Here is a 25,843-nt window from a genome sequence, read left to right on the forward strand (position 1 = left end):
GGAAAGGTTTGGGCAAATGATATTCTTTAGAGAGGTAATTGGTTATAGTATTCCTGGTCAATCTCCTTGGGATGATGTTTCTGGGGCAAATTGGTGAACTCAGTTGGTAATAGTGATATTAAACGAACTATTTACACCCAAACTAGACACATACAATACAAGATCAAAGGATGTATTAAAATTGGATAAACCCAAAACAGAATATATAAAAAAAGTTTTTCATATCATGGTGCTAGTTTATGGAATACTCTAAAAAAACCAATGCAAAATGCCACAAATTTAAATACTTTCAAAAAATTATTGGTGTGATTTATTATTTATTTTGTACTCTTATCATAAATGTAATTAAGGTTTCTGTTCATATATTTTTGTTCTCTAATTTGTTATTTTTAAAATTTGTTATTTTTAAAATTTGTTATTTTTAAATGTGTAAAATAAAGTATTTATTATTATTATTATTATTATATCAAATAGGATTTGGAATTATTGGAATTATACAACTCTATTACATTACAATACGTACCGTGCACTATGTATTCTTTGGTCAATATCATCAAGTGTTCCTCCATGAGCTATCCTGAATGATCCTAAAAATGCATTTCTTTTTTTACGTATTTTTTCGCACTGCAAAATATCAAGATTTTTTTTAAATGTAAACAATCATTATTTAGAAAAAGCTGAATTTGTTTTTCCAATTGTTAATTTAAATTAAATTATAATCATAAATGCTTTTGGACGAACAGTATCTGATGCAGCATGCCTCAAGATGAGAGAAACCTTTTTATATATAATTGTTTGGTAAATGCTGGAGACAAATTATGGCCTCAACATTTAAACATTCTACTGTTGACAATTGATTGATCTCTCCAATTTAGACACATTTGAGACCAATAAAGGGTTCCATTAATAGGGATGTCAAACATACAGTATATTGCTCAGGGTACGACTCCCCTGAAAAGAGGGGTTATACAGTAATACAAAAGATTGCATTGTCGGAGAAATTGATGTGTAACAAGTACTAAATATTTATATTTTACAGGTCAGTAGTCAGAGATACATCAGGCAAGCATACGCCTACACTTTTAGAAAGATGTTAGTGAGGTCACGACGGTGTAACATGCTCAATCTATCCTCATTTTTCTAAGGTTAAAGCACCTCAAGCAATGGCCACGATTGATTGTAAAAATAGACAGCACAATTGAAATACATACCACTTCCTTTGCCGTAGACAGCTGTTTTTCTGCAGCTGCCTTTTTCATTTTGTAATAACGCAATTCAATCTCGTGCGTAAACTGCAACCATTGCTGTAGTACTAATGGGGGTTTAAAACAACCTTGGTTCATCTGGAATAACAACAAACAATAAGATCATTTTAATGAATCATTTTCCAATGACGTACAATGAAAAGTTACATATGCAGGGGTAGTATTGTGTACTTAAACTTTTGGGTGACAGTTTTCTGTTATTTATTATAAAATGTATTATTTCTTTCAAAATGTACAATACATAGCACATAGGACAAACAATGTAAAAAATATAAATACATAAATATTACAAATAAACATTATTTTAACATTAACATGAAGGCATTGTTGATAAAATCAGTGTTTTATCATTATATTTATCTTGTCACAGGGTGTTTTTAATTGAACTTAGGCAAAAACACATACAACGCCATTATGGCCATTTACGCATGGAATGGTAGCATAGTATAGAAAAGTCAGTACTAAATAAAAAAAAAAGATTTTGTTTTTTCCTGCATATGCGGTTGGTTAATTATTTACTTTACTTTACGTTAATTACTTAAATTACTAACAAATTTAACATCATGTTTTACAGTCTTCTTGTTTTTTGCAAGTTTTTTTTCCTTTTTCTTTTTTTTTCTTTTTATAGAGGCAAATTGCCAAGGATAACCATAAGCGTATTCATTCACTATCTTTCTCAAAGGTGCCAATCCTGTTCACAAGACACAATGTGATGTAGGCCTATATGAACAAGTTACGTGTGTTGAATTAATTTGACAAGAGAAAAAAACATTGAAATCTGACAGGATTTGAACCCTGGACCTTAGGATCAGTAGGCAAGCATCTTAACCACCAAGCTACTCTGTTACCTCTTCAAAGTCAGCTTTAACCTTGAGTAATTGCTCTTGTAATTCCGACGGTGACCCTTCAAATATTTCATTTTCTTTAGCTTTCGCCTTCAGTTCAGCTTCAATCTTCCTCTTTTCTTGCAGTGTCATTTGATGTTCTTCCTGCTCGCGCTCAAGCCTAACATAAAATTTGAAAATAGAAAACCAATTTAAGGTTAGGCAACAGGTTGGAAATGAATGGTTATGACCTGAAAAATGTAAACTTGGATTATAGTATAAAAGCCTGAGTTTGAGTGGGATTTGTGGCCTTCATTATGTATTAAATACATTGAACAGTGATTTTTAAAAATATAATATATAACTATTTATTAGTATTTTACTTGATCAAAAGCATAATATTCTCAATACATTTTCTATTAGTGTTGGGGAATAACCTGAATCTTTTAGCCAAACTGAGCTGTTTGTCTGCAGGAAAATCAATGTCTACACATACTGAAACTACAAGTTGCTAACCTGCTGCTAACCCATTTGCTAACCTGCTGCTGATCCATTTGCTAACCTGCTGCTAACCCATTTGTTAACCTGCTGCTAACTCATTTGCTAACAAGCTGCTAACATATTTGTTAACCTGCTGCTGATCCATTTGTTAACCTGCTGCTGATCCATTTGCTAACCTGCTGCTGATCCATTTGCTAACCTGCTGCTAACCCATTTGCTAACAAGTTGTTAACTCATTTCCTAACCTGTTGCTAACCTGCTGCTAACCCATTTCCTAACCTGCTGCTAACTCATTTCCTAACCAGTTGTGGCAAACCCATTTGGAGTGTTGGAGAGCCATTTAGGGTCCCTAAACCAGGGGCCTTTAGCTTCTATGTCACACCAACTGTGTACTACGTTCTTAGCTATACTACTGTATACGTTCTGTGCATGCATGTACTGTACCTCTCTTGGTATTCTCTCAACGAATCTTCTGCCCTCTGAAGACTCTCAAGTTCTTTTAACACCTGTTGCGCATGTGATTGTGAATATCTATGTTGCACATAAGCAAAGAAGCATCCACCAACTGCAAGCAACACTGAAATCACTAACGTCCAATCTTTGATGTAGTTGTTGGGCTCTGTAATGACAAATTTGTCAATTATAAAAAAAAATATAATACAGGTCTCCCTCCAATTAAAGACCACTTTTGGGACCTATAATTTAGTGGTCTTTAGTAGCTCTGCCCTCCAACTATTATAATTGGTATAATTAAAGGGGAATTAGAGGAAAATTAAATGTAGTAGTGATGTAGTGAAAAAATTGTAATAAAATCTTGAATTATCTGTATTCAATATCGGCCAAAATATTAAATAGCAAGCCTTCTGGACCTCTCTTCATTTTACCGAAAACATTAAAGATGTATTTTCCCCCTGAAAAAATAATTCTTACAAATTTTTTTTTTGAATATTCCATTTTAATGTAACATAATAGTTATCCACTTTGACCAAAAATTAGATCGGAAAAAAATGTATTTCTCCCTGAAAAAAATCTAATTTAAAGCAAAAAATTGTCAAATTGGCTGCCAGCCAATGGATTTTTGGTTGAATTTAACAGTTTATTTTGTCATTTTACAAGTGAAAACATAATTTGTTTTCGGTTTTTTTCTATGGAAATGATTAACTTTATTAAAACTACAAAATAACATATTCATAGTCTGATTTAAATAATTTTAATTTTTTATGTTTTGGGGGGACAATACATCTTTTCTGAGCATTTCATTTACTTGATAATATATATATATATATACTGAGATGAGAGCCATGTTCACATGAACTAGTTTTCAAGCTTCAAACCTGTTCATTCATACAGTACTGTATAAAGCTTGATACATATATCAGTGTGAACACAAAGCTGTTATTCAATAATGATAATAAACCAAGGTTTAAGTCTTACATCGGATTTAACATAAACCACATGTAATCTAATTTGTATGGTGAGCGATTTGTTATCGCCACTACTAATATTTTCTTTTTAAAACTATACATTTTTAAAAACAGAATCATTTCCTTACTTGTTGTTTGCTAATTTATTCTGCTTTTATGTTTAAAAAAAAGTAACATGCAACCCGTAGACTGATATCAATACATTTTTAATTGATTAATTTCCAGAATATCACTGGGTGGTGGTTTCACTATGCCAATAAATGTTTATAATAGTAATACTGCATGATATAAAGTACAGGCAAGAAAACCATAACTAAACTATAAAACTATATACTACTTCTAACAATAATCAAATACGGAATTTCGCAAAATTCTGCTGTTAAAAACCTGTCAGACTTTTAATGTAATCATCTAATGAAACATTTTTGATATAGGATGATAATAAAATCTGAAGTTATAATGCAAATAGTCCGCTTTTTTACATCATTTTCTATCTTTCAATAAGAAATTGCTTCTAAATATGAAGCATAAAACTACGCTATAAAACTGTATGTGCCCAAATATGGAAGTAATATGCACAAATAGGATTGTGCTATGACATCATCATGTTCATATAACGTTTTGTTGTGTTTAATAGTGTAGACAGAGCTTTGGGATACAATAGATCAATAATTATAGGAATAGACATGTTTTGCCCGCACCTGGCCTTTAAAACTCTAAAACATAGAAGCATCATTGAATATTACATTTAAACAGCTGATTTATTATTGTAAGCTTACACGTTATTCAAAATTATAATGTCATTTTAAAGGACATAATTTATTATTAATTAGGAAATAGCTAAATAACAGAATTTATTTTTAGACAACAACGAAGCAGAAACAGTTTTGTAAATATAGTTTCTCTAGTTTTTTTAAAGAGGAAAGATTGAGATAAGACTTTCTTAAAGAGGAAAGATTGAGATGTGACTTTCTTAGAGGAAATATTGAGATGAGACTTTCTAAGAGGAAATATTGAGATGAGACTTTCTAAGAGGAAAGATGAAACTTCCTTAAAAAGGAAAGATTGAGATGAGACTTTCTTATACACTGTAGATAGAAAATTCACCAAAATGAAAACATAGCCAAATCTATACATGTACATAAATTTGATGTTTATCCGAAAAAGTTCTGTTGACTGTTCAGCACTTAGAGGTGCCCTACATTTTGCGCTATATTAAATTGAACTTTATTATTATATATTACAGTGAAACATTAAAAAAAATGTATTTGTACATGTACATTTAAAGCTGAGGTACAGGCATGAATTTTAAATATAATATCTGACTAATTGTATGTAAATCAAATATTTGTAACAGAAATCAAGACGAAAGAACATGAATTTCCCTTAATATGGTCAAATACAAAATTTGGCAAAATTCTGCCATAAAAACCAGGAAGACTTTTTTTCAGTAGTTAGGTAGTTAAACCTAATATAATAACATGTCTGGTGACTCCCTAGAAGGTGAAAAAAGATGGTGGATATACGGTGGATAATTTTTGCTATAGCATAAAAATAAAAATCTGAAGTTGAATAAAAATACCCGAAATGTAAAATCAAGTTATATTACCTATATTTAGTCATCTGATAATATTTTTTACCACACCGTTTATTTTTCATAGCTTCTTAAAATGCCTCTCTATTTTGTGTACAAAAGAATAGAGATTTTTCTGTGTAAATTAAACTATCCCCCCACTGACAAGAAAGTGCTTATTTTCAACAAGCTCGTGTAACACAAATAAAATCCCAAAAATTATGAAACATAGGGGAAACTGTAGATCGATAATTATTGGAAAGTATGATCAATAGAAATTTTTTCCCACACCTGGCCTTTAAAGAAACAACCCCTTTAAGTATAATAACCAGGTCTATTCTGTTTAACTGTACAATATCCTTGGATTACCATGATTACACTTGTTGCTATAGTGATTATAAAACACAAGTTATTAACACTTTCTTACAGGTTAACATTGTCATTTTGTAAATATCCAATGTACTTGTAATTACCAAAAAGACAGTAAAGCTACAATACTAATTACTCTATTGTATGATTATATTATCATTGTCAAGGTGAGACTATTATAAACAAATTAGTCATATTTTCAACATAATTATCCAAAAAATACTATACTTTCAGTTTTATTAACAAATAAAGTCATTACAATTGGGGACAAGTATGATTGCAATACTTAACCTACCTTTTAAAAGCATACTTTTAATATATTTATTTTTAACATAGAATTATGTAATTCAAACATTATTAAATATATCCCGAAAAATCTATATTAATTTGCTTTTTTAAAAACATGTTATTTGATTCTAGAATGAAATAATAAATGAAATTTATTTCGATAAATGAAGTTGATGACATTTTTATACTTTTTAATATTGTTTATCATATAGAGTTATATTAATGTTTATAATATATTGAGCGTTTGGTCAAATAAGTAAGATTTATTTTTTTGTACAAAATAGAATCTATAACTATATTTTTATGTCTACAAATCTACAATTTTGTAAAATTTTTTATTTTATTATATTTTTAATTATTAGAGTTTATTGTTTAAATATATTGTATTGTATTTGGTAAATAAAATAAGTGAATTGAATTCAATTTAACATCTTTTACAGAAAAAAGTAATCTGTAATGTGTTTTTTAGATGGCATTTTTATTCTTTTAAATTTTTATAGTTATTGTTAAAATATATTTTGTTTTAAGATCAAATAAAGAAGTGAATTGAATTTTATATTTCAATTAATTAAACATCTTTTTACTCGGGGTACCCGAGTCTAGTACTTACTCATTTTCTCCTTCTCTTCCTCCATCTGGACACTATTGAGTAAAAAGTGCGATTTTTAAAGTACTACTCCTCCCTTATTCGTTATAGTATTGAGCTGGGATTTGGCATGAACATACTACAGGGACATGTCCTCAAAGCTATAGAGCCGGATTTTTAATTTTTTGTTAATTAATTTGTTTAATTAAGAAGCCACAATGTGTGACACACACCACAGCGTTATGTAGTTATATGGTTATATGCGGATTCTTGGCGTAGTGGTTATTACGTTTGCTTAACACGCAGAAGGTACCTGGATCGAGCCCGGACGAAACCTTTTTTTTTAACTTTATGGTGAAAAGTACTGTATACGCAATATGATAATTATACAGAGTATATCTTATTTTTATTATTTTTTAAAATACTTATTTTGTGTAATCGGTAATTATCACTTTTACACATGTTTATTTTGCTTTGTGCTTATTACCATTTATTTGTAATTTAAATGGATTAAAAAACTTTCTGTAACCCACATTTTTAATGTAAGAGGTTTCGTAGTGTAGTGGTTGTCAAGTCTGCTTAACACGCAGAAGGTCCCGGTTCGAGCCCTGGCGAAACCTATTTTCTTTACTTTCTAACTGTATACGTCTGTATACAGCTTCTTTCGCTGTACCCCGAGTATTGCACATTCGTGCTTGTTTGTACAATAAGAATTAATCTAATAACGGTGTTTTTATGAAATGTTCGATCAATTATTTAAATGACACTATGCCTGTTCTAACATAATGTTATCCTTTTTAAAAGCATGTCAGTTGTCACGCGATATTGAAATCTACTAAAAGCTTCTTCTTTTTTTGTATAAGATAAGAGCAAGCTCTTGCCTGAATAACAATGATTTTCAAGCCTAAAAGCACTATAGTGTTCTTAGCTTAGCATTTAGGTTAAGAGGCGAGATACTTAAATTAAGTCTATGTTAAGTACGTGAACAACAGTTCTTAAGTTGTAATATTAACTTCAAAAGTGACTAAATACTTGAAATTTTTAGAAAGAAGATTTAATCTATTACAAGTAAAATGTAATGAGATTAAATGAACCTCTTCTAAGATTTGTTACTATACTGAATGATATAAAAAAGCTGTAAGGTGTTAAGCATGCTTCCAATATTTTTTGCACAGTAATAAAAGCGACTCAAAATAGCCAAAATGCTTTGTAAAATCATAGCACAGAGAAAGTAGCGGGCTGTTACTGCATGTAATATTTCAGGGCCAGGATAGCGTTAAATTTCAAGATTTGATTACGCATTTGCGACATGGTCAATATATCAATTTTCTTATGTAAAAAATATAGCAAAAGTAAAGTAAAGAACCAGAGTAAAATAAACGGCATCTGCCATCAAAAAGTGAACAATATTTTATAGCTACAGTAATCACCACAGTCCAACAGCATGTCGCTAATAACATACAGTAATGTTCTTTAGTAGTATTATTAAGCCTTAACGGAACTGTAATATTAGTACAGTCATTTTTTGCTTTAAAATATTGTTTACTTTAGGTTGGTTGGTTCATTCTAAATTTATGAAGATAAGTTAATTTCAGCACTACATCTTGCCATTTGCAGGGTCTGGCCCTAATTTCTAAATCTTGAATCACTATTAACAGTTTCAGAAAAAAATATTGTGATAATAGGGGGTTACCCCGGTGAACTGGTTCACACAATAGCCCCTGTATCAGGGGGATTACCACCTATCTGATAGGACAGTGATTAATTCACTATTGGTAATCCTTGGCCACATTGCCTAAAGAAATAAAATAAATAAATAAATAATAAACGTTCCTTTAATGATAAACTACAGGCATAAACAAAATTAAATTCATTGTCATACTAGAAAATGTTGCTTTGTGTACAGACCATGTGGCTCTTTATTTCACCATCCGTCTGTTACTAGATATTAATATGCATTGTATTGCTGTGAACTCTACTCAACTAGGAGTATCATTATTACATCGCATCCTAAGAACAACTGGTAACAACGAGCAAATTACTTTCGCTTTGATGAACTGACATGTTTAATGATCTACTTCAGGTTTTAGTTCATTATGATCTGACTATAGACTAGATATTACTCAGGTTTGGCATTTAAGCAGTAATTGAGAACAGAATCTGTTTTGTATTGTATTTGTAATAATAATCACACTGAATAAATATTGTTTGACTGATGAGTATTTTTTAAGTATTTTAAAAGTACAGAATTAAATCTAACAAGCACAAACAGTTATTTATGAAGTTTTGTTGCATGCTTTCGACTATAGCGCATGTAAAGTGGTACTATACTTACTTCATTGAGGCACTTACTTATTCTACAGTGTTGCTTATTGTACTATTATTTATGAGACTTACTAACAGAAATGGAGCCTATTTGGCTGTGGCGTTTATTTGACTGCGACCCTTATTGACTATGGTACTTATTTATATGATATGTGGCACTTATTTGACTGTGATGCTTATTGACTGTGGCACTTATTTGACTGTGGTGCTTATTGACTGGTGTACTTATTTATATGAGGCACTTATTTGACTGTGATGCTTATTTACTGGTGTACTTATTTATATGTGGCATTTATTTGACTGTGATGCTTATTGACTGGTGTACTTATTTGTATGTGGTGCTTATTGACTGGTGTACTTAATTATATGAGGCACTTATTTGACTGTGATGCTTATTGACTGTTGCACTTATTTGACTGTGATGCTTATTGACTGCGGCACTTATTTGTATGTGGTGCTTATTGACTGGTGTACTTAATTATATGAGGCACTTATTTGACTGTGATGCTTATTGACTGTGGCACTTATTTGACTGTGATGCTCATTGGCCGTGGCACTTATTTGTATGTGGCACTTATTTGACTGTGATGCTTATTGACCGTGGCACTTATTTGTATGTGGTGCTTATTTGACTGGTGTGACTGTGGTACTTATTTGACTGTGGTACTTATTTGACTGCTGCACATAATGTGACCGTGGCACTCATTTGACTGTGGTGCATACAGTATTTCATTCAGCTGCACTTATTTGCTTTGGTATTTTTACTGCGGCACTTATTTGAATGTCACTCAGTACAGTACAATACCTATCATGTCAGGTTGAGGGGAAAAATTGACTACATTATGCATCATTTTTATGAGGAATATTGCAGTAAACACAACAAATATCAACTTGTTTTTATAATTACTTGTTATGACACTTTCTTATCAAAATCGATTGTTTACTTTGTGTGCAATCTAATAGATAAGCAAGATAATTTGCTGATGGCCCCAGTTCCCACCATATTGGTTTGTACTTTTGAATCAAAAGTGGCATACAATTTGGTTATTTCATTTATTTTTTATTGTCATACTTTTTGCTACGTTAAACCAGTAACAGAAATCACTGTGCAGTGTGTAGGTTCTATGCAGTTTTATACAAGTGTCAGTACTTATTTCATTCCGTTACTTGCTCCATTATTTGTAAGGTATTCCAAAACAGTGATCCAAATTACATAATACACGGTATACAGTACTGTAGTTATTACATACTTGTTCACATTAAATTGGTTTAAGATATTATAAATGTAAATTTGAATGATAATTCCAAACTGAAACATAAATTTATGGTTCATAATATCTTTATCATGGTAAATGGCAGTCGTATAAAAAGGTCCATAATAATTAATATCATCTATAATGAAATTGACTACAGTAACTGGAAGGTTAGGCTTTTCCCCAATATACTTTTTCTATTGATTGATATAGAATTTTTAAGCGCATAATGTAAATTCAGACATAAATTAAAAGTTGCTATACTATTTGGGACAATTATGTCCTACTGTAAATGTATACATTTAAATATTGAATACAACAAGCAAGCCGTGGTGTGCATTTAATCACAATCACAGCCCCTGTCCACACTATACCTTGACGAAGACTGGTATAAATTTCAAACACAGTCCCTGTCCATACTACACTTTGACGAAGGCTGGCTTTAAATTTCAATCACAGTCCCTGTCCACACTACACCTTGACGAAGACTGCTTTAAATTTTAATCACAGTCCCTGTCCATACTACACTTTGACGAAGACTGCTTTAAATTTCAATCACAGTCCCTGTCCACAGTACACCTTGATGAAGACTGCTTTAAATGTCAATCACAGTCCCTGTTCACACTAATACCTTGACAAAAACTGCTTAAACAAATTTCCAGATACTGTACTCACTTTTAGGAGGGCCAAATAGCACAACATCCATTGCATTGATAGAGATCTTGTGGCGATGAACCGGGTTCAATATCCCCAAAACTTTTTGCATAATTTGAACATGATTTACAGCAAGTCTGCCAAGAAAAAAACAGAGTATATACAGTATAACTGAGTGGTAGAGCACTTAAGACAGGGACACAGCCATTATATAGGCACACTTTTAAGGTTCTCCTTGCCATAGTTCTCGGGTACAGAACTTCAAACTGAATATACAAAACCAATAGTTTGAACTAACTTTCAACACGAAACCAGTTTGTTGAAATGAAACAAAACAATTTTCCTGGAAAAAATATTCACAGGAAATATACAAAGTTTAATGATTTATTCTTTCTAAACAAAGGCCCAATCTTTTTAAAGGTGTTGTACCATGTTTGAATTGGGCAAATATTTTGCCCCAATCAATGTAATTTTCAGTACATTGAGAACACTGAACAAAATTTGTTGTCTGTAGGTGTACAGTAAATTGAACCAGAAACTACAAGCCCAGTGTCACAGGGGTCGAAAGTGACCCTGAAGAATAGGGTTAGAGTCAAGGCTAAGGAAGCAGTGGTTACCAATATTATACATTATATTATTTTAATTATTAAAAATAAGCTTATTTATAAATGTTTTATTGGGTTCTGACCATTCTAGAGGTACTTTGTCACGTTTAGAAGTACTTTTACAAGTCTCTTCCCATCACTGTCTTCTTTTTATATTTTTTAATTGATTTTTATTTCTGCTTATATGTGCTTGTTTTTTTTTTTCTATTCATTAGTATTACTATTATTACTATTATGTGACTAATAAATGAATGAAATATGTATCTTTCATCTAAATCAGTAGATCTATTGGTTTTCTGTATAAACTCATTAAGTGGAGCAAGCAATTCAATGCTTTCTCATTGCTTGCTGTAAACCTGCATACTGTACACCTGTAAACACTGATAATATGAAATTCAATCTGAAATCATAATAATGTATTGTAATATTTTGATACAAGCAATAAACCTTCTTGACTTTGGCGCATAATTATGTAATGCAAGAATGTACAAGAAACATGCTGTGTTGTGTGTTATAAATAGAGAGCTTTCAATTTGAGAGGACCTGTTGCACAAATGACGTTTTTACTATGTTTGAATTCAGGTAGATGCAGTTTGGGAGGGGGACAGATACAGATGAGCATCACCCATAAATATTATCTGTACTGTAGAATATTTATTATTTTTCAGTAATATCAACCATGTCTCTCTGGAAAAGGTCAATGGACAGGTTGTAATTATCGTTGAAGTAATATCTCCTAAAGACAGAAAATTACCACTGGATAGAGATTTCACAGGGGTATCTATATATTGTTGACTGGCCAATCATATCTGTGATGAGTAAAACAAATGGTTGTTTTTTTTATAGATTTCACAGGGTTTGTAATACGAGTGTGAATACAATACATGTCAGGTTGTAACACATTGTAACATCAATGTATCAGTACTGTAGTGTGGACAGGGTATAAACAATACCTAGGTAGCATTTTGCCATCAACTGCATTCACTTGAAATGTTTCACTATACTGCTCCAGCTCAAGACGGTCAACAAGCCACTCTACCATTTGTTCTGTTGTCCAGTTGCAAACTAAAATAAAATATACATTAAAAATTAGAAATTGTCATTAATTTAAAAAATGATGAAATTACTTCTGTACATAACAAATAGAATGAAATCCCTTCAATTTCAGAAATTGCAGTATACAAGTACATACACAGTAGGCTTTTTATGAGTACAAACAATCTTATTTTGAACATCTTGGATTGGAAAAAAAATGTTATTATTAAAATTATAAATCGAAAGCCCTAACTCTCCCAGAAGCTCATATAACTCGATAAAGAGATATTAATTAAAGAACACACCTATTCCAATAATTGTACAGTTTGTGGGAGTGGTCCAACATACTGTAGGGGCAGGCTATACTGTACATCAAAAATATTTTAAAGAATTTTTGGCACATATACCAAAATAATATATTTTCCTCAGTCTGGCATTATAGAATTGATTGATAAGGTGTCGGGTGCTTTTCTGCATGCCAAGCTCAACTCAAACAATCTTATTGTGAAAATGTTGTTGTTGTACGTACAGTACAAGTAGCCAAATCAAAAAAGGAAAAATATGTATATATGATTATAAACTGTGCACTAATCAACAAACAAGTTTTTTTTTTAAAATGAAAATTAAATAAATAATAATAATAATAATAATTTAATAAAATTTGATTATACAGTACAGTGGGCTTTTAACAAAACAATGTTATTGCATACTTTACTATACCTATGTATTTATTATAAAATATTGCCAAATGGAAATCCAAAACATAAAGTAACTAAATTTATAATATTATTTAATATTGTGCACTAAGAAATTCATAAAAAGTAAAATTTTAAAACAATTAATTAAATAATTTTTTTTAAGGTTTGGTTGGTTTGTCTGTCTGTGAATGATCAGTGCAATAAAAAAAAAATCAACTAAAAAAAAATGGCCATCTTTCGATTCTAAAATCATTTGGTCTATAGTTCATTCTGTGCATAGTTTTAATATTTATTTACAATATAGTTTTACAGACGATTTTACCTGTACAATCAAAACAATTGTACTAGAGTTAGAAGTCAAGCAATAGGAAGGAATTACTCATGATAAGGAAACAGACAAGAATTGGATTGTGAGCTGGTTTAAATTTGGGTGTGTGACTTACTGTACTGCATGTTGAGTTAAGAAATAATTAGGGAAATTGCACTAACTATTGTAGTCTGTTGTACGTACCTGGGCAAATCAACAACATTTGATTTGTATATTTATATTAATACATTTCCTATTAAATAATTATTGAAGAATTTTACAATATCTGGCTTACAGTACATGCATAAAATGGCAGATGACATCATTTTTTTTGGGTAAATTGTAGTAGTAGGTTGTGTTCTATGTATTTATTATCAAAAAGTTTGAAGGTAAACAAAGCATTATTTACAGCCTTAGGGTCAATTTAAGGTCAACCTGGATTCTATGCCTTTTACGTAATTTGGTCCTTTGCTGTACCCAAGGTAGCCTACTGTATCTACAGTAGCGGAAATTGATATTTTTCATTATTTCTTGCCATAATAAGAGATAATTTATTGAAGAACACACCTATTCCAATAATTATACAGTCTGTGGGAGTGGTCCAACAATAGGGGTAGGCTTACAGGGAAAAATTTCATTTTAAAATTTTGTTTAGCAATTATTGCTAAACAAACTGATTTTTTATTCGAGAAACATAGTTTTGTATTGTCTTTTTTTGCTACACAATTTTAGAAATGTGTAGCAATAAGGTTGTTTTGTATAGCCTTTTGCTATGCTACACTGGCGAAATTATTACCTGGCGGCTACTGTATACTGTAGATCAAAAACATTTTAAATAATTTTTGGCATGCCACCAATAATAATATACTTTCTCCCATCCGGCATGGCTGAATTGATTGATATAGAATTGTTGGCGCGCAAGTGCTAATTCTGCTTGTTGCCGCTTTTCCGCATGCTAAGCTCAACTCACAAGACAACAAACTCAATTGAAAAACATAACAGTAGCATCAATCATTATTAAAATAAATTCTATAATTTGATGGAATTAAGTCCTGTATTCATTAGATAAACAAGACGAATACATCAGATGTCCCAAACCAACCATTTCCATACTTTCCTTCTAATACTATTTCCTGAGTATCATGAATTTCTCTATGGACATTTTATTTATACGGACAATAAAATTGTTCTTGGAATCTTCTTTACTCTGTGGGACTCTTGACAGGATTCGACTCAGGAAACTCAGACAAATTTCATGGTTTAATAAATAGCAAAAGGACTATTTCTATAACATCACTTTCTGTGATTTTTATCTAATAAATATATTTAGATAAGCACACAAACCAAGACCCATCATTTATTACATTTAAAAAAACATCTTTAAAAAAAATGTTGAAGTAAAATAAAACTTCAACCAAGACTGGACACAATTTATCGAAATACAAACAAAATATTAAGTGCAAAGGAAAGAATAAAGTGTCTTGAAAAACCCTTAACCAAAATTAAAAATACAAAACTATTAAATGAATGTACTGTATCTATCCTATCCATAGAATAGAACAGTGGTTTAAACAAGACATAGCACTGACTGACAGAGAAAAATAACTAACAAACATTTAAATACGAATTGGGCAGTACACTGGGAGGGAAAAAACCACCCTACTACTAATACTATTCATGTACTGTACTGTGTTTCTTATAATATTACACGAGTCAAGGAGCAAAAGGAACCAACGGATATGACTTGTTCGCACTGGACGGTATTTGGCCAATTTGGTTAGTTTTACCGAGATCGTTGGGCAGCCAGTGGTGGACAAAAACAGTTAAAAGCTTTGTCTACACTATCAAATTAGTTTGACAAAAGAAGTGCGATGTGCCCAAATATGGTATAATGTTTCAATAGTGATATGTCCATGGGCACATCACATTTTTTTGTCACATAAAGTTTGATAGTGTAGTCTTGGTTAATTTTGTACAGTGAATTTTAGCCAACGTTCGGATTGGACAGTCTTGGTTGACATAGCCAGCAACTCGGTTAATTTAAAAAAATTTGGTCCAATGCAATCAATGGCAACGGCATTTTTTGCTGATTTTATGGAATGGAATTGCCATTAGAAAATTTGCATTCATTAATAGCAACAACAGAAATTTGCATGAGGAGATAATTTACATTAATTAATACTGTAACTAAAAATACAGCTCAAATTTATACTATATCATATGATGAAATAAGCAGTACAGTATGCTATACAGTGGCTGGCATAATGTACTATGTCATTATTAATACAATGTCAATACACATCTGCAAGAAAGGAAGATTTTCTAATAATGAAAAATCATTTTTCTTTAATATCCTGTCAAGTATCTTTGTTTGTACAGTAGGTCAGAAACACATAAATAAAAGTATTATACATCAACAACATTTAATAGTGTCTCACTTTAAAAGCCTGTTTCTGCTACTAAAACTAAAATGTTTGTGAAATATAGATGGAATAAATTTACCTCCTCCTCCTTTTCTTGGCAGCAGAAAAGAGGCAAATAAAAATGTTGGTTAACTGGCAATACAGTTTAAAAAGCCTTTTGTTTTAATAAATATAAACTTGTTATAAACATTACTGTATTTTGTATAAATGTATGATGATATTGTAACGCCAATTAAATTATCAAGTGATGGGTATATAAAATACAATTACCAATACCATACATACAGTAGGTTTAGAATCTTCTTTTTGTAAATAATTTCTGCTTGAATAGATATCATTAGCATTCTATGGCCCAGGATAATACTAAAAATGGTATTTTGATCAATACTAAAAGTTTTGATACTATTATTTATAACAAGTATTTCGTTTGGAATAGTAGATGAAGAAGAGGGTAATTTTTAACACGTTGTGATGAATGGAACAACCATCATGGTCTGATAAATTACTGTCACCTTCAATTACAGTTCCAAAACAAAAGCTGGTTATAATATCTTTATTGTACTGTACCTTGGGATGATGTCCATGTGTTCCAGAGGTCATCTTTGTTAATTAGATGGTCTTTTTCAAATAATGACTCATGACGTTCAAAATCACCTCCATACTCCAATTCCTCACGTAAAAACTGAAATTAATATGAAATATTAAAACAATTCTACTGTTTAACTTAATTAAAGTCTTTCACACCTGCTTTGACTCCGGCCTGGCTCAACCAAATAACATTTTCAGTTACGCCCCATGCTTTAGAGCGTTGTGAAACTAGAAAGTCTCAAATTTTGTATGTGCAATATCTGACGCGAAATTGAACTGGACCCGGACGACAGCAGGTGTGAACGACTTTTTAATACTAAAGATTCTTACTGCCATAATAACAAGGATTTATTTTTTAGGCTGTAAGAGCAGAAAGTGTCTAGTAATAGTATAGAAAAGTGCAGTATAGATGAATACAACGTGTTGTTAAGTATGCATTAGGTACCATTGGAATTGAGCAGAGATCTATGGAATCTGTATTTGAAAATCGATTAATTATATTATAAGAAAACACAATCTACAAAGATTCTACTTATCCCATTTTTAATGTACAGTATTGAGGTGTTACGTACTGTAGCGGTAGACGTTACCGGTCTATCATCTCTCGTACAAATCAGCTTCGTAACAGCTTTTATCCAGCTGCCATTCTGAATGATTGTCAGTATACCGTACGAGAGTGATATGAATGACGTGTAATTGTTTTAGTTAGTTTATCATTTATCTGGGTTTTTTTTGTGTTTTCAGAGCAAACATAATTTCTATGTATATTTTATGCAAATGGCAAAAAAATGGTAGTAATTTTCCACTGATGAATGAACAAACATATAGTCTGAATATAAAGTTGGGAGTGGTTTAGCAAACTTTTCAATTACTCGCCTACTCTTTTCACAGTTGAGCAATCACCAGCTTAATCATAATATAGAGATGTTTTTTTTCTTTTTTCAAATTTAAATTTAAAGGGAAACTCCAGGTAAAATTAATTCTCAATTTTAATCAACATTTAAATTTGCAACCACAATTATGGACAGTTAGTGAAGCAAAACAAGCATAACAAAATGAAAATCTAGCACATTGTATTACAGTAGAAATTATATTTACATTTTCATGGGAAATTAATTTTGTCTATTTTATACTTTTTTTCCTATTTTAAAAGAAATGTTTGTTGATACTACTAGCCACCACACTACATGGTATGGTAATGGTATCTACATACTTCACACAAAATGGCTTTCTATTCTAATATTGTTAAATGTTGAAAACCTTTATGGCTCTGACACTGTGAATGAATTGTGTCCAACTATAGGAAATATTTTCATTAAAGGGTTTGTAAAGTAATGCAACAAGTCAGCATCAAATTCAAAAGAGTATTCTTTTATATGAAATGGTTGCCATAATAATTACTGTAGAGTAGACTAATAAAATATAGAAATAATAATCTATTTAAAAAAAATATTTAAGATCAAATGTGTAAATACTAAAATATAACCAATTTTTTTTTTGTACCATGTACGTACCTCATCGCTCTCATACAAGTCTAAATCACCATTTTGATCATCATCTATCTTCTTATGTAATATTTCTATAGCTTCTTTGGCTAGTTTGTCACGGAGATCTTCTTCAATTTCTTTTGCTATACATTCTGGAAAAAAATATATATTCAGTGAAAGATTACTGTAGAAATAATCACAAATAAAGGCCTTAATTTATTTATTTAACTTTCTTATAAACTGCAAATATCTTTTTATTGTTGCAAAATGATTTTTTAATAACTTTTTCATGATATATTTAAGAGAATATGTACTATTTGTAGAAAACTGTAATAACATTAACAACAACAATGCAAAGATAGCAATCACAGTATGTTCCGAATAGAAGATCATCTATGGAAAATACAATTCTATTTAAAAAATTTAAATGGCATTGTGTTGTCATACAGTATAAAGACTATATATGAACAATTTAGTTGGGGATTTTCCCTTCAATATAGTGTTTTCCTTGAGTATTTAGTTACTAAACGGACATGCTAACGTTAATTAATGTTTACCATTGAAATAAAACAAAATTAGCACAAAGTTTACTTAATAAAACACACCATTTTAAAAACTAAAGCATTATTTAAAAAGATAAAGGTAAAGGTAATTATATTTGTCCTCAAGCTTAACTGGAAACTGAAATTCGGATTAGGCCCTCCACGGACCCACGGCAGCCAGCAGTGCAGCGCCTACCAGATCAGCACACCAGGAGACGATCCCCTACTCTTTTCGAATAGTGTACCAAGTTCTTTAACGTGCACTGTTAAATACACGCGACCAATGGCTTTACATCCCATCCGAAGGATGCATAATTTGTTATGAGTTTCACATTAAAATTAAAAAAAATGTGTTTATGATTGAAATTAAAATGACTACTGTATGGTATTGACATCAAATTCATTTGAATATGAACAATACTTTTATTTCAATAACATTTTAAAAGTCTTGGAGTAACCACAATATATTTCCACTCCTTTAATATACCATCCTAAGGTTTTTGCTTACTATTAATTTGAATCTAAATGCAATGGTTAAGTGTACATTAAATTTTTGAATTCTTTTCTATTCTAATTAGTAAACAAAATACTATAAATAATAATGACAATGTGCTGCTCTTGCGGCATTTATTTTATTTCTAATTATTCTTAATAAAATCGGAAATTATTTCCGTACACTACTGTATTACATTACAATAAAAAAACAAAAACAACAATGCTTTCTCAACAATATTCATTTTATTTTTATTTTATTCATTTCGGCAATAAACATAAAATAATAATTACAAAGAACATAAAAATATATATATATATATATGAAAAACAAGACACGAGGCCGAGGAAAGACAAAAGCATTAAACAAACGCTGTCACCGGTAAGGTGCGTCTCTCCAACACATAAATAACAAATAACAAGATATCAATATCATAATATAAAATATATACGTAAATAAGTAAAAACATCATTAAAAAGTGATTAACCGTACTGTAGATATTTTATCGGTTTACAGTAGTTTGTGTACGGTGGAGAAAAGTCGGATTATTTAAAGATGGTAGGAAATTATATTCTTTAAAAAGGAGATGAGATGGTTGTTATAAAATACGCTTCACCATGGAAAGAACTGCGGTATATGGGCAGAAGCCACATCACCTACGTTCATTACAAAATACGACACGTCCTTATATTTATTCTGTTCAATAATGTGCTATCTTTTTGACTTGGATGTATTGTCCCCCTGAAAAAATAATTCTTCAAAAATTTTTTTTTTAATATTCCATTTTAATGTAACATAATAGTTACCCCCTTTGACTAAAAATTGGATCGAAAAAAAAAAAATTTACCTGAAAAAATGTAATTTACAGCAAAAAATGGTTAAATTGGCTGCCATGTCAATGGATTTTTGGTTGAATTTTGACATTTATTTTGTCATTTTATAAAAGTGAAAACATGCTTTTTTTTTACTTCTGATTTAATTAATCTTCATTTTTCATGGTTTTTGAGGGACAATAAATCTTTAAAACAATCAAACAGAAAATTGAATGTAAAGAAGCCAACAACAAATCCAAAGCAATATCACGGTGTAATGCACATACAGTATTATTGGCTATTATAATAAATTCTCTCGTTAGCATTGTAATTGTTATTGATTAATTTTATTCAATTTGTTTGACAAACACTGCTTATTGTATTAATTATTGAGAATTTCTGTGGTTGATCATTGATCAAATATAGATTTCACATTGATGAAAACCCGGATTAGCGGAAATCTATTCATAAACGTAATCAAATAAAATACAAGAAGCGTTAAAATGTAGATGTCAGACAGAAAAGATTAATTAAGCGTTCAGAAACTGAGCAAATACTTGTCAAAAAACACAAATATTTAATAATTAATATAATTACTGCTCTTGAAGAAAATATAAATATTTGTGATTCTAAAAAAAGCATCAAAGCTATTTATTTTATTAGACTTATAATTTATATATAATAAATAAAAATAATTTTTAAATGATTTCTATAATAAACGGAAAAATTAATTTCAATATATCATTTCAAAATTTGTTAATACACTATCAGTGTAAATTTAAGTTCAGTAAAGTATTTTTAATCAAGGAAAACAACACATTACAACATCTGTGACACTGGTGAAAAATGATTATGCAGAAATAGTGAGTAGAGGATCCAACATTTAAATTATCAATTGGTTTTTAAAATGTTAATAATAATCACTAGAAATTATTTTCTATGAAGCAATACTTTAGATTCTAATAAATTATTTTGATTAATTCTTCACATGTTAATATTAATAATACTGTATATTGTTTGAAGGTTTGCATGGCAAACTTTATATCAATTATAATATTTGCATCCCAATTTAAATTTTACCACTTAGGCTCTATTTAGGACCAAACGATCAATACTAAAAAATGGAAGAATTCAGAAACTGAGTGAAGTGCTTGGCCGTGCACAGAGGGCACATGTTGATATTTCAGCCCTTGTTGTTAAAAGAATAAAAACAATTTTTTGTTATTTGTGAATTTATTAATGAACCTACTTTCTTGAATTTCAATAGGCATGTTCTGTAAAGTACACATTATAGTATACAGTACTGTACTTTACATAAAAATGATAACTTCAAAATTGTCGGCACTATCGTGCTAACTAACATACAAACAAAGCAAGAATACTTTGCAAAATTCTATTTAATGCCCAAGTAATATTATAATCTACAGTTATATTACACAGGTATTATTAAACACAGGGCAATATAATTATAATACTGTACTATCTGTACTATAACATGTTATTTTATTGTTCTGATAGTTTTATATTAGAAACTTATAAATTTATGTTGATGAGCATTTCAACCATAAGGAGTTCTGAGTGGCATTATCCTTGGCTACTCAACATGGTATATGAAGTAAATAATTGAGTAAATTAATGTACTGTACAGTATATTTATCAAAGATCTTTTACATGGATACCATAGAAAACAAGGTTTTTACAGATGGAAATTTTGTACAGTAAGTGTTGCGGTGGTGGATCCTTCACATATCCCTACCTATCCCATCCTTTAAATTTTAAATTAATCAAATTGATCAACATCTCATACATAATCTATTCAATTGTGAATGTGTTCTAATACTGTAGTTGTTACATAGAGGTATAATGGTTGTTATTGGTTAATTACGTTGTTATGAGATACTGTACAACCACATCTTTATTTGAACTTTATAGACTTTTCTTTGGCTTCATTCAATTGATTCAGTTTATATATACTTAACACGTTCAAGGCTACAGTATACATGTAGGCCTACAGTATGTAAATACTGAAGAATAGTGAGCAAACATTTTAAATACCATTTAATATCAAGTATTGTACAGTAGTCATAATAATCAATGACCAGTGAAATGTCATTAATACTGGTATGAAGAAAATACATTGCATTTGCCAGTAACTATGTATACTACTGTACTACTGTATACTACACAGTTCAACATGAAGTTCACTTAAATCCAAACATTATGTAAAGGTACCCATGGATGAGTACAATAAGTCAGATACAGATACTTAGAATTTTGCCATAGACAGAGCTTACACTACAGTCTGTATCGCTGCTATGAATACTGTGTGACCAACCAAAAGGTGATCTAACAACAGCATGCTGATCTCCGGAGATCAAAGGGTTTATCTGTGGCTGCGGCATGATCAGTTTCGTGCCCCTTAACAGACACTGAGCGTCATGGAGAATACGTACATTGTACAGTACAGTACTGTTGGTACTTGTCGCAGTGTCCTGTTGTTAGATTGCCTTGGTGTGACTGTATGTATTCTGTACAATGTACAGTACCAGCGAGAATTACTGCCCAATTCGGACGCGGCAGACGCGGCATGAATACGTCCATGACGCGTCCACTTCGCGTCCATTATATCGACGCGTCTGACGTGATTTGACCTTAGACCAACGTCCTTTGTGTTTGAGCTAACCGGGAGCTAACCACGCCGGTGTTAACGTAAACAAAAGCTCCGCATTGTTACTGTACTACAGTTATATTCTGTACGATGTTTTCTCAACCCGTGAAAACCTGTATTAAACGAAATGTATTTTATACTACAGTAGTTAATAACATGCAAAAAAAAAACCTCTAAAAAACGAATTAATGAATAAGTGCGTATAGATACCAGTTCATTAGTACTACAGCTTACTATATGGGCAAGAAAGACTGATTTTTTGTGAGTAAAATTATTATCGGATGTCAAAAAACTTCTTTGGCACGCCGCCTAAAAAGAAACCGCTGAACGAGACTTGCGGGAAATGCAGTGCTGAAACCACGTGTGCCTGCCATGCAGTAAAACCACGTGATAGCATATTTACCAAACTCGAACGTTCGGCGACTAGACCCGAGTGTGTGAAAATATGTTGCTTTCGCTGTCCGAGCGAAGCAATGAATTGTGAGTATCGAATGTCAAAAAACTTCTTTGGCACGCCGCCTAAAAAGAAACCGCCGAACGGGACTTGCGGGAAATGTAGTGCTGAAACCACGTGTGCCTGCCATGCATGCAGTAAAACCACGTGATAGCATATTTACCTAACTCGACCGTTCGGCGACCCGAGTGTGTGAAAAATAGTTTGCTTTCGCTGTCCGAGCGAAGCAATGAATTTTATATACTAATTAAAAAATCGACACATTGTAATGGACAAAAATGGTGCAGTACATGTAGTTTTGTAACACTATAAATATCCTCAACCTATTTTTATTCATTATATTAAATTCTAGCACCCGCCCTTGGCTTTTTTGTTTTAAATCGCTTTTGTACCAAGCCTTAATGCCTTTGTGTTGTTCCGTGTCCTATTGTCTTTCTATTCAGTGTATCAAATTCTAACACCCGCCCTTGTTTTTTTGTACCAATTTTGGGGTCTAAGCATAGAGATATTATAGTGACAATTTTGGGGTCTAAGCATAGAGATATTATAGTGAACTTCACTATAATATCTCTATGCTTAGACCCCAAAATTGGTACAAAATAACATTAACTAAAAAAATATTATTACAGTCATTATTACAATTATACAAACACTGTAATCTTAACATGATCAGAGAGGAACATCATTATAGCGTAAAAAAAATATTTCTTAATATTTATAAGCAAAGCGTACACAGAATGCCTAGTGTTGTACTGTACGTCATCAACAGGGTCATCAACCCGCTTTTCAGCAGCGGTAGAACATGGTTGCAATATTGCTGGGATCCAATGGAGTAGAAAAATATCACGTGCTCTTTGTTGCGCGCTATGACGACCATGGAGATATAAATTGACAGTGTACAGTACATACTGTAGGCTACATGATTTTGTTGAGCCTTCTTCCACAGTTTTAACTCATCATATGACATTTAAATATAACTTATTTCTCTATGATCATATCAATAATTCAACATGAAATAGAGGCCTCGTTATTAAAAAAATATTCTTCCATAAAATGATTCATATGAACAAAATATACTGTATCATGACGATGATTATTGATCGAGTACGCTAGGCCGATCTCAGGCGGTGGTGTACGTGCTAGACAGTGAACCGGCCGGCTAGATCCCACGGCGGGCTAGCGATGGATATAGACACAGTTTCGCACGAAACTGGCTTTTTGGACGAATTATTCGGCAGATAAAAATAAACACAACACACACAAGTCGTAGGCTAACTTTATTTATTTTTTAATCATATTGTTTGTGAATGTGAAAGTATTTTATAAACAAACACCAATACAGCCGACCCTGCTCAACAGTCAGGCTTAGTTTTCCGATGTCATTTGAATATGAATACGGTCGCGAACAATAACAAAAACAGACTCAGGTAGCGAGGTCACGGCCCGCCCGACGAAAGTGCGTCCAAATCATTGGTTTAGTTTATGAATGGACGCGTCGTGGACGCAAATTGGACGGACACTCGACGCGTCCGTCGCGTCCAAAAAGGGGCAGTAATTCTCGCTGGTACTGTATGTGAGAAAAAATCAATAATCATCATCAATCAATTTAAACAGTATGATCTATTGACACGTTGCACTATTAAACAAAACCAAGTCTAATTGTCAACTGTACACAGAAACAAATCAATTTACTGCAGTATGTAAACAGGTTTAGTGGTTAAAACAAATTGATTTAGTCTGGTTGTTTGAAGACCAGAGCTTTCATTATATCATTACTTTTTGCTTTACAGTATAATTAACATTAAAGTCAAGTAATACAAGAAATGCTTAAGTGGAAAATAAAAGTCTTTATTTATTTAATATTTATACTGTAAGTAATATTAATTTGGGATATAGGAATTAATTTGCAAATGACATCATTTGCGATTTTTTTAAATGTCTACATTGGACTTAAGTAATCCAATGACGTATTCATATTTTGGAAAAAATACTTTCTTCTGGTAATGCCTAAAAACATTCCCAAAAAACAGTTTGGTTTTAAATCAAATGTTTGAATGAAAATAATTTAAAATCCATTTATGTCAACTTTATAGTATTTTATGACAGTGAATGAATCAATGGTTTCCAAATTCAATAGCTACAGTACTGTAATCATCTATTGTTTTGCAATGATCATGTACAGTATGAAACTAAATTAATTGTAGAAATTGTCTTTATTAACAATTAACAAAATCATTATAATAATTTGCTTAGAATTTGTTTCATTTTATTCAAATGCTGTACCATGAAAAGGTGAATAACATGTTGATATTATTGATTTAATGATGACATTTGATCTGATAACCGTAACTATCATTCATTCCATGTTTGTGACAGCGGTTGCACCTAGTGTAGGTTAACAGTGCATAAAGTTTTTAAGCAGCTCATGGATGGGTATGACATGGTAAATTCAACAAGCTGATGGTTCGATGTTATAAATTATCAAGGTTTTTCAAATGGCCATGTTGGGTAACACTGAGTGATGGGAAAAAGGTCGGCCAGTCTATAACTTTAGTATACTGTAGGCCCATCACTTTAAAATAATAAGCGGTAGAGATTATTTTGCAGGACAGCACACAGTCAGATTGAGATAGACTTATACTATAGGCCTAACTCTCTGTCTGAAGAGG

The 25,843-nt window shown here is 31.3% G+C and overlaps 1 protein-coding gene across 1 annotated transcript in view; it reads right to left on the minus strand.

The window, feature by feature from the left end:
- The window catches only part of LOC140049635 (stromal interaction molecule homolog), a 34,689-nt gene that overhangs the window by 8,053 nt on the left and 793 nt on the right, over positions 1-25,843 (minus strand). The window contains exons 2-9 of the mRNA XM_072094576.1: positions 18,233-18,357; positions 16,698-16,812; positions 12,621-12,732; positions 11,084-11,199; positions 3,035-3,209; positions 2,114-2,270; positions 1,212-1,343; positions 524-624 (exon numbers count right to left, since the gene is read on the minus strand). Coding sequence (XP_071950677.1) covers positions 524-624; positions 1,212-1,343; positions 2,114-2,270; positions 3,035-3,209; positions 11,084-11,199; positions 12,621-12,732; positions 16,698-16,812; positions 18,233-18,357 — 1,033 coding nt within the window. The remainder of the gene's footprint in view (positions 1-523; positions 625-1,211; positions 1,344-2,113; positions 2,271-3,034; positions 3,210-11,083; positions 11,200-12,620; positions 12,733-16,697; positions 16,813-18,232; positions 18,358-25,843) is intronic.

Source organism: Antedon mediterranea, chromosome 5, assembly GCF_964355755.1.
Source record: "Antedon mediterranea chromosome 5, ecAntMedi1.1, whole genome shotgun sequence".
NCBI classification, from domain to species: Eukaryota; Metazoa; Echinodermata; class Crinoidea; order Comatulida; family Antedonidae; genus Antedon; species Antedon mediterranea.